Source organism: Mustela lutreola, chromosome 8, assembly GCF_030435805.1.
Source record: "Mustela lutreola isolate mMusLut2 chromosome 8, mMusLut2.pri, whole genome shotgun sequence".
Taxonomy (NCBI): Eukaryota; Metazoa; Chordata; class Mammalia; order Carnivora; family Mustelidae; genus Mustela; species Mustela lutreola.
This window is the reverse complement of record NC_081297.1, coordinates 133,063,831-133,077,381: the sequence shown is the minus strand read 5'-3', so window position 1 is coordinate 133,077,381 and position 13,551 is coordinate 133,063,831. Positions and strand designations below refer to the sequence as shown.

Sequence of the window (13,551 nt, the reverse complement as noted above, 5' to 3'; positions counted from 1 at the left end):
AAGTTATGCCAAAATGCCAGAATCACCTTCCCCAGGCCAGGCATCTAGGACATGTTGGACTGGGAGCTGTTTAAAGAAAGGACTTGGTTATTTGAGGAAGATAAGTGCAATTGTTGGCAGTACATCAGAACCCGCCCAGGTTTTAGCATGGATGGCAGGATGCCGTCAATGATTTTATCACTACCAAATCTCCTACCTCCCATGACTGAGCTTGATGGGATTGCATGATAAGTCTGGCCAGCTAAATGGAACATCTCATTCTAGTTAATGCCACAGAGAACAAAGCAAAAGGGGTTGAGGATTTCCTGTCATTTAGAGTTACCTGTTAGTGCTATCTTCTTGGGCTTCCTTAGCACTCCCTCTCTGCTTCCTATCACTTCTTACATTCAGCCAACTCTTGATTCAAGCAGTGACTGGATAGAGTGAGACACAGAACACAGAGAAGTGACCCCAAGTCATGGTGATTCAGAGAAGAGACCTGGACAAACTCTCACCTGGACAGTCCTGTCCTTATCCCTGGGGCATCTGCTGCCTTTCGCTTCCTTGGGGTGTGCTCTCAACTTCACATTCCATTCCAGATTTACTGGTTTACTGTGGAGTTTGGCCTCTGCAAACAAGGAGACTCCATAAAGGCGTATGGTGCTGGGCTCCTGTCATCTTTTGGTGAATTACAGGTATGACCCCATTAATATCCATTTTGAGATTCAACCTAGGGGTTAATCCGCAAATAATTGGTACCTTAGCAGCTATGATTTGTTCAAGACTTTGGGTGTTAGATATAGAAGTTGAACTGCAAGTACACAGGTCTACAAAACAGAAGGGCCTCCAGATCCCAGGGCTGACCTGTGCATACAGATGTCTGTAAATCCTTGTAGTTGGCTCTTACATCCTCTTTTGATCATGGCTAGAGGGAATTACTCCTTTCTATCTGGACTGTAGGTTTTAAGATGGGCTATGAGGGTAGGATCTAGTGTATGTGAAATAATTTAGTTAAATGCATTTGGTGGGGGGTGTGGAAGGAGTCAGGATGCGATAGGAGAAGGTACACAAATAGCCAATGGAGGCAACAGGAACAACTGACCCAGACTTACCTGTGAATACGTTCCCCTTTCTACCTGCAGTACTGCTTGTCCGGCAAGCCAAAACTCCTCCCCCTGGAGCTAGAGAAGACAGCCACCCAGGAGTACACTGTCACAGAGTTCCAGCCCCTCTATTATGTGGCTGAGAGTTTTAATGATGCAAAGGAGAAAGTGAGGTGAGGTGGTGACCAAGGTGGGTCAGAAGAACTTGGGGTCTCCTGATTTTGTCTGGTGCCATTGATCTGTGGGTGGTTGTCCAGGAGAGTAGACTCCAATGCTTATAGTAAGAGTGTGCAGCAGTCAGAGCCTCCCCATCTTTATTCCTTTTCACTTTCTGTTTGGGAGGGGTTCCTTAGTGGGACACCATTTCACAGATTATTGTCTGGACATGTTGGCCTATGCAGACAATTCTGCCACTGGATCCTTGTTTTAATGCAGCCACTAAGTCCAGGCACTGAACTCCCCATATACAGAGTAGCCACAAAGGCCCCCAACAAATCACTCCTAGGATTCTCCTAACCTGGGGGAATCACTTTATTGTTCCAATATCTGCAAAATTCACCCCCCAACTCCTTCAAATCTTCACTCTCATTTAACCTCAGTGTGTCTTTCTCTAACTGACTTACTTATAATCCCTACCCATCCCCATCCCCATCCCCAAACTCCTTGCCCTTCTCTGCAGTATATTTTTCCCCTTAGCACCTGCTAATGTTAGATATATTACATGATTTAAGATTCATTTGGGTAGGAATTATCATCCTTTTGTTTTCCTGTTCTTTCCTCAGTCTTTGGAACAGTGCCTGATACATAATGATCATGCAATAAGTTAATAGGCAAACACATCAATCGCAGAGGCAGTCTAGCAAAAGGCTGATAAAGATGGAAAACTAGCAAGACTCAGATTCTCAGCCCTCTCAGCTGACAGCCCTATCTATAATCTGCTCGAGTGACTCTCCTCCCAACAAGAGACAGGTCAGGCAGAGGTTCCACCTAGACATGACTATCCTGATAGTTGGTGTTTCTTTTGTTTTATATCTTATCCATGAGGGATGATAGACATAGATATACAGGTTTCTGGGATCCCATAAAGCTGGGTATGCCAGCTTCCCCTGCATTGGGCTTAGGTGATGGAAGGTAAAATTTTTGTCCATAAGTCCACATGGTTTGGCCTAAGATGTCTCATTTTCTCCTATCTTTCCAGGGCCTTCAAGTTATTTCAGTTATTCGTTTCTAATTATTTCCTAAATCTCCATCCCCTGCTGGTAGTATAGCCTTCCTCTAGCCCCTAAGGATTCATCTCTGTCATTTCTGAGACCCTTTTGGGGTTATGTATTTAAGTGGTTTTGTGCATTACCCCATCTGGGTATAATAATAATAATAATAACAAGAAGAAGAAGAAGAAGAAGAAGAAGAAGAAGAAGAAGAAGAAGAAGCAGAAGCAGCAGCAAGTTAAATACCTAACACCTATTATGTACTAAACACTGTTCTAAGTGTTTTTCATGTATTGATTCATTTACTCTTCAGATAAGACTATGAAGTTTGCAGGTGGGGTTCAGAAGCATAGAAGGGGTAAGAGACTCACCCAGAATTATAAAGCTAGTAAGGGGCTGACTGAATCAGAGATAGTACTCATAACCTCTCTGTCAAACCAGGGTCACATTTAAGTGGGGCCTCCTGGTGATAACTTTCTAACCCAGGAAGTGATCAGTCCCAGACCAACAGAGAAGAGCTTGCCAGAACCTTGATTTTTGGGCCTTAGAAATACCACACACTCTGTCAGTGCCCACAGCCCAGAGGAGACTACCACAAAACCCCTATCCTGCTGAATGGTTAACTCACAGAGTCAAAGGGAATGCTGAAAAACAGGGTTCAGAAAAGGGAGGTATTCTCTCAAAGTCTCCCAGCTAAGAGAAACCACTTTTAACCATTTTCAGTTTCAAAATTCAAGTTCTAGGTAGAAAGAAACATGCTGAGTGTGATCATGTGCCCCATCCCTGTCTGGAGGAGAGGTGGGCTCTGAGACTCACTGCCTAGGTGAAGCACTTCTAACGGCATAGAGGCAAATTTTCCAAAGCAAAGATGAGGCAAACTATGGGAATAAGAGGGAAGAGGCTCAGAGCGGGCCAAATCACAGACATGCATTACAAGCTTCATGTCACCCGTGGAGTTGAGAAAGCTCTTTTCAGAGAAGCAGCGGTAGAGAGACATACTTAACCATTTGTTCTTCTGGAGTCCCAGTCACTAATGAAAGAACAGCTAACACTCATGTAGGATTTACTCTATACTATAAGAGCACTTGCCATGACCCTCTCAGGTAGTACTGTTCTTAGTTCCACATTTATAGAAGAATGAGGACACCAAGGTGCAGCCCATAAGGGCTGTCACTGGCAGAAGCAAGGTTTGAGCTGAATGTCTGGTTCTAGAACTTGGGTTTCCAGCCACTTTGATCCACCACTCTTGGCAAACATGGAGAGAGCCCACTAGTTTCCCTTACAGTTGTCTTCTCAGTATGGCAGCTTTGACTCTGACTGGAAGCCAAATTAGAAATATCATTTCTGATGCCATTGCATTTTATAGGCTATTGGGGGGTATCTTTATTAGTTGTATTGCTTGATGTCCCTCATAAGGACCTCCTGGTACATTCCTCCAAGACCCAGATGTAATGAATGCATCAAGAAAGCAAATAAGTAAAGAACACAGGCCAGAGTCGGACTACCTGGGTCCATTTTCAGTTGCACAATTTATTGCTAGTATGATTTGGTAGTCATTGAATCTCCCCAAGCTTCAGTTTTCTCATCAGTAAAATAAGAATAGTAATAGTACCTTCTTCTACAATTTGTATGAAGATTAAATTAGGGATGATAGTTGTAAAGAGAATAGCACAATTAGGACTTCACAGAGTTCTTGGTACATAAATGGCGCTCAATTCATGTTAAATTTCATTTATAACATAATGTTTTCTTCCATTCTTGAGAGCTATGTTTCCCTCCTTGCATTGATTTCCAAGCATCTCAGAGCTTATTTCTTTCTGTAGCATTCTTTGTTTAGATTTACTTGCTTTTTTGGGGTTTTATTTAATGGTAAGAATTTTGGTTTTAATGTCTTCTGTGCTTTTATTTTGATATCTCTTTTTTGGAGGTAGGTAACTAAATAAATACGTGCCAAAGTGTGTTTGTATATACACCTAGATACATACACAACACACAAAGTCTACCCAAGAGGATCTCACTAAAATTCCGTTTCTCTTTTCAGCCTGGTTTCTAAAACCCTTGTTCTAGTGAGATTGAAGTGAAATTCCACCGAGAAATCTTTTTTAGAATTATTTCCCCCTGAATTATGCCCTTTACTAAGCTCTATGGATTTGGTTTCAGGAACTTTGCTGCTACAATCCCACGGCCCTTCTCAGTTCGTTATGATCCATACACTCAAAGGATTGAGGTCTTGGACAATACGCAGCAGCTTAAGATTTTGGCCGACTCCATCAACAGTAAGTAACTCACACCCCAGGAGGCCACTCTCTACCAGAAATAGAGAGTTAGATTTTTCTGACCCTCACCATAGGAACAATAGGAAATTTATCAAATATTGAATTAAGGAGAAAAGCATCTCCAGGTAAGCCATTTGTTTGTCAAGGGAGAAGAGCTTGGCAAAAAGGTCAGAATTGCTTTGAGGGTCTTTTCTTCTTTGACTTTCCTAGATTCCATGCTACTCCCAGCACCACACCAGCTCTCCACTCTGTCTTCTCACTGTCATGTTCCTCTTTCTCCTTTGCCTCTATACTGTCTTGCCTCTAAGTGCCCAGTGGATATTGCTGTGCCTGGAATTTCAGCCCCTATAAGACAGGTTCTAGCTACTTTATTGGCCATCTAGTGGCTCATCCATGGGACTACCACTCTTCCAGGACAGTGAGGATATTATAATAGTTACTCATAAAAAAAAAGCAGAGTGTTACATTGCTTCTCACTGGATTCCCTTTCCAGTGCTTCAGACTCCGCTCCAGGAACTTGAAGTTGAAGTATCTCTCTAATACTCCACTGAAATTGCTTGTCCATCTCCAGGGCTCCTTCCACTTCTTTGAAGTATATTTGTTCCTGTGGACCCTTGGTCTATGCATGAATGGGAGCAGCTCCATTGTAGTCCAATGGTCTAGCAATCTAGGCTGATTTATCTGCTTAGACCATGCATTCTCAAACCTAGTGTACATCAGAATCATTTGGAGAGCTAATTAAAAATTAACAACCCTGACTCATAGTCCCAGACTAAATTTACTAAAATTGTGATAAGTCTTGGGAGTTTGTATTTGTAATAAGGCTCTATGTGATTCTGACACAGGGGGTTCTTGTGAACTACACTTTTAGATTTCATAGCTTAAGTCCTTACAAATATCTATAGATGGTCCCATAAAAGAAAAAGAGAGAAAATTGTTAACTCCTCCCATGGAAAAAGGAAGGTAATTACATTAAAACTTGTAAGTCCCTATGCTATAACTGCCCAAATCATATCACCATAACTAATCTGTAAGCTCCTTAAAGGCTGGGATCGTACCCAGCATATCTATACATCCAATTGATCCCCTAATGTGTTACACATTGTAGAAATTTAAAGTGTGTTTTCTCACGATATGAGTGGCCCATTTTTTTTTTCTTTGTAGGTGAAGTTGGAATCCTTTGTAGTGCCCTCCAGAAAATAAAGTGAAACCATGGACAAAACCTGTCAACTGAGAATCTGTTGATAGAAATCTGTTGATAGAAATTTCATTTCATCTGAAAAAGTTTGAAAAGTAAACCTTAATTTGAATTGACAGCCTTAAATCTTTTTTGGAACAATATGTAGGATGAACAAATAAATCAAAATAACTTGAAATGACAGCATATTAATGCATATCCAAAAGCATAATCTTCTGGGGTCATCTTTGATTTATAGATGATAATCCCATACTCTCAATTCAGTTAAAGTCAATAATCTGTCACCTTTCATCAACATTAATTAAAATTGGGAACTGATTTACTCAAGCTTCATATATGCTTTTGTTATTGGCCATAGAAAATTCCTAAAGGAATACATATCACTCAATATAAAACACAAGCCTCTTATTAGAATTGAATTTGTTGATTTAATAGAAATTTAACCTACAAAAGTCATTTTCTGTTCAGTAAACTATAATTCTAAGTATTGTTGTGTTTTACCCATGTAATTTCCTTTAATTCAAGAGCTCATTAAAATAGTTATAAAGATTGAAGTTCATAACATAATATTGAAGTACTTCTGTGTATGTTATTGTAATCATAAATACTGCCATGGAAGGTAATATAAGTCCTCACCTGACTCCTACAAATTTCAATATCATCTTCCAATTAATTGTCACTTTTTTGTAGATATTTTGTAGATACATGAGATGCAACTGATGTTAACTGAAGGTTTGGCTGGTAGATATTCAATAAATACTCAGTGAAAGAATAATGGAATATATTATTAAATAGAAAATCCTCAACAAAAGTGAGAATCTTAGTTATGTTTAAAAAAGTCAAGGGGTTAGAAAATTTTACAGTTTCAAATATTCCTCTCCATTGTCTTAGAAACACATTAACTGGATAATCTTGTGGCATGAAAAAAATGATCAGTCTCAGATTTCCAATGCATCACAGAGTTCACTGTGATAATCTAAGTTATGTCTGATAGTCAACAGACTTTGATTTCTGTTGGCTGTACATTTTATACAAATGCATGACTATCTGAGAAATAGGAAAAAATACAGCATCTTTAAAGCTATGCTTTGAAATTTTCACACCACCTTATCATTTTACTTTGGAAATAGTTAGATCTCAGAGGACTTGCATAGTATGTGTTCATGGGTGATTCTCAGACCAGCTATATCATCATCAACAATAAATCCTGGGCATATCCCAACTCTATCCAGCCAGAATATCTGGAGATGGACCACAGAGACCTGAATCTTTCATTACCTCAGGTGTTTTGTTTTGCTTTTGCTTTTGTTTTTGTTTTTGCTTTTTTTTTTTTTTTTTCTTTTTAATGCCCAGAGAGTCTATTGGTACATTAAATTTGAGAGAACTTTACTTCTGGTGGCCAGTGCTGCCAATTGCCAGTTATGTCACTTTTGGATAATTTACTTTGGATCTCAGTTTTACTTGAACCGTAAAGGAGTTTAAATGGATGAATCAAGGTTTCTTCCAGCCTTTAAATACAATTCAAATGCTGACATGTGTCTTTAAACCGACGTCCCCGACCCACTAACTGTGTAATAATACTAGCTCAACTATGCTACCTGGGTGGAAAGATCAATTTGGTCTGATTGTGTCTGGGATCTCATTGCTTTGAATTTGGGTTTTCATATCTGTATTTATTTCCTCATGCCTCTGTAGAACCTACTGACAAATGCTGATTCTAAAAGTGGAAATGTTCTTTTATCTGTTTCTTGAGACCCCAAACACCCTGCAGAGGGACTATTTTGATAAATATTTCTTTACTTTATATTAAGTTCTTGATTTTGGAACTAAAATATTTTATGGTATTTTAGACTAGATATTTTATTTGGTAGTGCTTCTTAGTCTTACTGAAAATAATTTAATGTGTTTGAAATTAAAACTTAGGTTTGGGTTGCAATTTTGCAGAAAAAAATTGCATACTGATTTTTTAAGTAATGTGTTACTCAGTACTTAGCTCTTTTTATCTGGACATAAAAACCCAACCTAAAGCAATGGATTCAACATATTTTCCTGTGTTAGTATTATTATCTGTTTAATATTCAGTAAATGAGCTTTTTTTTTTTTTTAGAAAAAATAGTAATGCTTTACTGATAACTAGCCAATTGCATCTAAAAAAGAGAAATACACAAAAATAAAAAAGAGAAATACATATAACCATTATACATTTTTAGTATTAGTGTTCAATAAGTTTCTAAATAACTTATAAACTTTCTCAATAAGTTTATAAATTTAAATTTTAATTCTAGGTTCCTAAATTATATAGCTTAACTGCTTATCAAAGAATTTAACACTAAAATGTCAACTTCATAAAGCATGAAACTTGCCTGTCTTCACCTCTAAAAGTCTTAACATATAGTGCACAGTAGGTGTTTAATAATCTTTAAAAAATTTCTAAGTGAGGTGAATCATAGGGCATGTAGTGAAGATTGTCTCTCACAAATAAGCTATTTTGAAAGAATAAGTTGAGAAACAACTAAATTTGCAATTTTCCCGTTTAAATGCAGTAGAACATTTTGCATCTTAATGTAATTTATGATTAAAAAAAGATATTGTGCCTTCAAAATAGATCATGGCTAGGTAATTTGTGTTTATACTGCTTGAACAATAACTGACATATGAAAGTGCTTAATAAATGTTTGCTAATTAATAAAGGAACAAAATTGCATCAATAAAATGTTTCAGTTATCCATGGTGGGGCTGAAATGATCATAAAGCAATGAGTGATTTGCCTAATGATTGCAAAAAATTATAGAGGAGACAAAATAGAAAAGACTATGAAAATGGACTCTGTAAAGGAAAGAGGAAAAAAAATGATCAGAATTTCTTTCCAGTGGAGTGTGTACCCACCCTACCTCCACCATACACACAAGATCCCTGTCTTTTTTTTTTTTTTTTAAGATTTTATTTATCTATTTGACAGACAGAGATTACAAGTAGACAGAGAGGCAGGCAGAGAGAGAGGAGGAAGCAGGCTCCCCATGGAGCAGAGAGCCCGATGCGGGGCTTGATCCCAGGACCCTGGGATCATGACTTGAGCCGAAGGCAGAGGCTTTAAACCACTGAGCCTACCAGATGCCCCAAGATCCCTGTCTTTTAATAGCTTTCTTGTGCAGTTTCAAAAACTATAAGCAGTAGTAGACTTGATATATGCTAGTAATGGCTCTGATATTTTTTGTGCTTTGAATTTTCTCATTTATAATCTTAACTTTTAATTCTGCTAGCTCCAAGAAATAGTTTACCTTCTCATGTGTGGTAAGCTTAAAGAATAAATTTAGAGTGGTAAGTAATTGTAGAGAAGATCGAATTGAGCCCTCTAGTATATACATACAACTCTTCTCTACAATATGATTTATAGTAGTTCAAGGTTGTTCTTCAACAATGTTTCTTTTGTATGTTTCTTTCACACTGTTTATTTTATGACAACAGTCTTTAACTAAGAGAATATTCATGGGGGAATAAAAGGCAAAAGATATACCTCCCTGAGTCCTGCGATCAAGCTCCTCATGGGGCTCTGTGCTCAGTGCAGAGTATGCTTGGGATTCTCTCTCCCTTTTCTTTGGTCCCTCCCCTTGCATGCTCTCTCTCTAAAATAAATAAATAATTTTTGTAAAAAAAAGAAGTACGTCCCTGAAAGATGAATGGATTTCTTAAGTCTCCAAGTTGAAGATGCTCCTACAGGGGGCACAACACCTCCTTATTTTCCAGTTTGCCTAAATAGAGAAAAGATAAATGATTATAGCTTGAACTGCAGCTTTTTTTTTTTTTTTCTCAGATCTTTCTTTGGAGATAGATGATGTCTAAAGAAAATAAGTGTATCAGTATCCTCTATTGAGTTTATTAAAATTGGTGCAAACTTTGGATGTTTATGATTTACTCTTCCTAGAAGTAAATTAAGGAAGATCTATTTAAAAAGAAATATACTTAGTCCTCCCTGAAGTCTCTTTATTCCTAAAGTTTCTCAAAGAAATATCGGCTGCAGCCTGTCCTTTCATGGAATCACCTTGCAAATGGAGAGGGCTGTGACAAAGGGCAGATTTCCACTATTGCTTCTGAGTGGTCAGGGGAGAGTGGAGTTTGGATTTAGGGATTAGGAATGCATCTTCATTTGTGTCTTTGAGTTTTTCTCTTATGACTCTAAAGTGTGGGTTTTGGTGTTTTTTTTTTTTTTTTTGTTTTGTTTTTTTTTTTTTTTTTGAGAAATCACTCATCCTATCACACCAAACACACACACACACACACACACACACACACACACACAACCATCCCTTTGACCTCCAAAAAGCCACAAGATGATTTGGAACTGAGCTGAAGACTCCACCAAAATAAGCACAGAGCATTTGGCCTTTCCCATAAGCCTTTTACCCACCCTGTTTGTGGGAGAATATATGTCAAAGCCATTCTTTGGAGGTCTTTAAGGATTGGCACCACCCAGGAGTAGAGAATCAGACTAGAGCAAAGGCATTAATTGTAAAGGTAACTGTTGGACTATGAAGGCTTTCTATCTCCTCCAGGGTCCTAATGCTGCTCTCTGCCACGAGCCCTGAAGCTGTGATGCCTGATGAGCTCCATTTCCTTGGCCTAACAAAAAGTCAGATTTTGGATCGGGAAGAAGACAATCTTTCCAAAAGTATCCATTCCCTGAATGTCCTTGGGAAAGTCAGAGAGACAAGAGGCTCTGTGTTGAGTCCCTCTTGGGAAAAAAATTGCTTTCTAGAGCAGAGAGCAGTCTGATTAGATTAGATTGAGATGAGAATATAGTAGTTTTATGATGTGAAGTGCCTCATAAGAGAGCATGCTGAGGCCGGAGAAGAGTGAGAGGACAGGACTATTCACACCTTTCAGAGCAGAGTTTCTTAGCACCGTGGACAGCCAGAAAGGTACCACTGGCATGGAAGAGAGTGGTAAAGTACCAAAGCCTATCCTTTTTGGAACAAAATTCTGGATAGGGTAAGGTCCTTAAGACATTAGTACAGAGGCCAGGAAACACGACTCTGATAATTGTCTCTGCTCACTGCAGACTTTGAATAAATTTTGGCTGTTTGAAATGAGAGGGTGTAATATTTCTCAGTAGTGCTGCTCTGACAACCCTGATTCAAATGCCAGCTTTTCCATCAAGCTGGATCTAGTTGGTCGGACTCTTACTCTCCCTTAGTCTCATTTCCTCCTTTGTAATATAGCGAAGATGCATGCTTACATCACAAGATTGTCACAAAGATAAAATAGCATTATCATGTGCATGGAAGCCTCTCAATCACTTTCAGCAGTATCTAGCAATTTCAAATGTTTATTATTCTGTTATAAAACACAAATGAGTTCCCCCAAAGAATTGGTTACTATATTTTTGTACATCTTGGTCCAGCAATATGATCTCAGTTGGTTCTTCTTTCCAAAAAATATGGGCAGTTATTGAAGTGCCCTACATAAGAACTCTCTGGCTTCCATTTGAGAAAAGAACTTGACCAAAGTAGAATTTAAAACTTTCAACAAGTCCAAATCTATATGTACCTATAAATTAATATTGTGAGCAGTAAAATAAGAAATCTGCATCAACTTGAAGCTAAAACAGTATTACAAAAAAAGACAACTCTGGAGATTGAAATGAAAATGTCCTGCTTGAAGCTAAAGGCAATAGAAATTCACTTTCCACTTTCATTTCTGGTATTCGGACACCATTAGGCATTTCCCTTCTTCCAGAGCTATAGTATTACCAGTATAGTTTTAATCACAATGTCAAAAAATCCAGCATTATCTCTGGTGCTAAAGACATTATTTCTCAACTGAGAATATCATGTGCTCAATTTATGAAACAGTTAACGTAAACAAGATTGATTTAAAAACCAAACATTCTCCAGACATATTGTTTTACTAAAGAAAAAATACAAGGAAAAAAAATGCCTTCACTTTGCTGCTTAATTTTAAGATCCCCTTAAGAAATGAAATTTGGGGGCGCCTGTGTGGCTCAGCAGGTTAAACATCTGCCTTCTGCTCAGGTCATGATCCAGGGTCCTGGGATCTGCCCGCCTTGCTCTCTGCTTACTGGGGAATCTGCTTCTTCCTCTCCCTCTGCTCCTCTCCTTGCTTGTGCACATGCTCTCTCTCTTAAATAAATAAATAAAATCTTAAAAAAAAAAAAAGGAAAGGAGATTTGGGAAGCTATTTGTCTTTCTAAGGGCAAGAAGTAGAGACCAATTATAGAAATAAATGTCATTGAAACTGTGGGTCAAGCCGTTTCCCCTTCTGAGCACTTTGTTCCAAAGTCGACCCTATAAAAAGCCAATGTATATGGCAAAATGGAAATAAATATTCCTGCAAAATAGGCTAGAACAAATTAGTCCTTCAAGTAAGTCGATGTAATAAGAAGGACTCCTGTTCCTGTAAGAGTATTGCTCCATCCCCATTCATTAAAGGATTGTAGGAAAAATGTCGCCAGAAATCTGGCATCAACTGTATAGTTTGATAGGCAGAAGAGATACGCAATTAAATTATAATAATTAAAATAAAACTTATTATACTTTTTTGGGATTAATTCAACAAGTATATGTTTATCTATTTCTTGCTGCTTTAAAGCATTAAAATGTTTTTAAACATTTTTAATGGAGCATTAAAATATTTTCTGTGAGGGCGATGCAGCAGCACCTTAGTGGTCCCACTGACTGGAGCTGATTAAGCAGCTCTATGTTTCCATCTATGCACCACCTCATTCTTCAGCCTCTTTTATCCGTCCCTCCCTCGTAAGTGTCCGAACTAAAAGGGGGCAATCTTCATTTTACAGTCCTGGCTCAGAATCATCTCAGATGAAACCTCAAGCACACGATTCATTTAAAGAGGATTAAACCTCATTGTTTCAAAGATCCAGTTTCTATTTGACGGCATTAAAGGTCCATCCCCTCCACAAACAGGCCAGGGTAGTGGCTTTTAAACCAATCCAGCTTATGCCTGCCCTGAAATGGTCAGGATCCGCTTGATGGCTTGGGGATCAGGAGTAAAGATGACATGAGCTTGTGGCTAAGCAAACTTCACCTCTGGGTTTTCCGCCTACGTCCAGAAGTGGGGCAGGAGAGGGAGCTGGAGGAAGAACAGATTCCGGGAAGGGGCAGTGTGAGAAGAAGGGAAGCGCCAAAAGAGTAAAGGTCTTTTAAATCCAAAGAGGAGAGGGTCACAGAAGGGGAACGTGAAAAGAAACTTTCACATTCGCCCAGGCAATGACTCACGCTCGGGAGGGTGCGGAAACGTGAATCTCAGACCTTGCATGTGAGCAGGTTCATTAAAATCAGTTCCAGCTCCACAATCCGGGACTTCTTCATCAGCTGTAGAAGACCGACGCGCAGTTCTTGGCCTTAAATATCCACGCGTTGACGTAGGCCAGGACCTCGGACAGCTCCCGCCCCAGTTCCCTGTGCCTCTCCTGTGCTGGGCAGTCTCCAGTTCCACCCCAGAGGACAGGGAGTGCGGCAGCTCTGATCGGCCTCTTCTGGCTCTGCTCCCTCCCCAGCCACCTCTGGGTGTGTTCTTTAGGATCCTGGGGTTTGTCCTTGAGCTAGGCGCCCACAAAGGGCCAAAGCCAGAGAACCAAGAATGGGGCTCCCTAGGAAGACCGAGACCTCAGCTCCCTGGGAGCTCAGCTTCAACTCCAGAAAGGCAGCACCCAGACTATGACTGCGGAGAGAAGGCAGCCGCGGAGTCCCTGGGAGTAGACCGGGCGGAGGTGACCTTGCTTTTTCTCCCCTGGGGGTGGCTGGCTTGTTGAA

At 39.4% G+C, this 13,551-nt stretch overlaps 1 protein-coding gene across 1 annotated transcript in view; it reads left to right on the top strand.

Moving 5' to 3' along the window:
- Window positions 1-6,331, top strand: part of PAH (phenylalanine hydroxylase) — a 71,772-nt gene extending 65,441 nt beyond the window's left edge. The window contains exons 10-13 of the mRNA XM_059186686.1: window positions 579-674; window positions 1,122-1,255; window positions 4,451-4,566; window positions 5,731-6,331. Coding sequence (XP_059042669.1) covers window positions 579-674; window positions 1,122-1,255; window positions 4,451-4,566; window positions 5,731-5,774 — 390 coding nt within the window. The 3' untranslated portion in view covers window positions 5,775-6,331. The remainder of the gene's footprint in view (window positions 1-578; window positions 675-1,121; window positions 1,256-4,450; window positions 4,567-5,730) is intronic.
- Window positions 6,332-13,551: the final 7,220 nt, after the last annotated feature.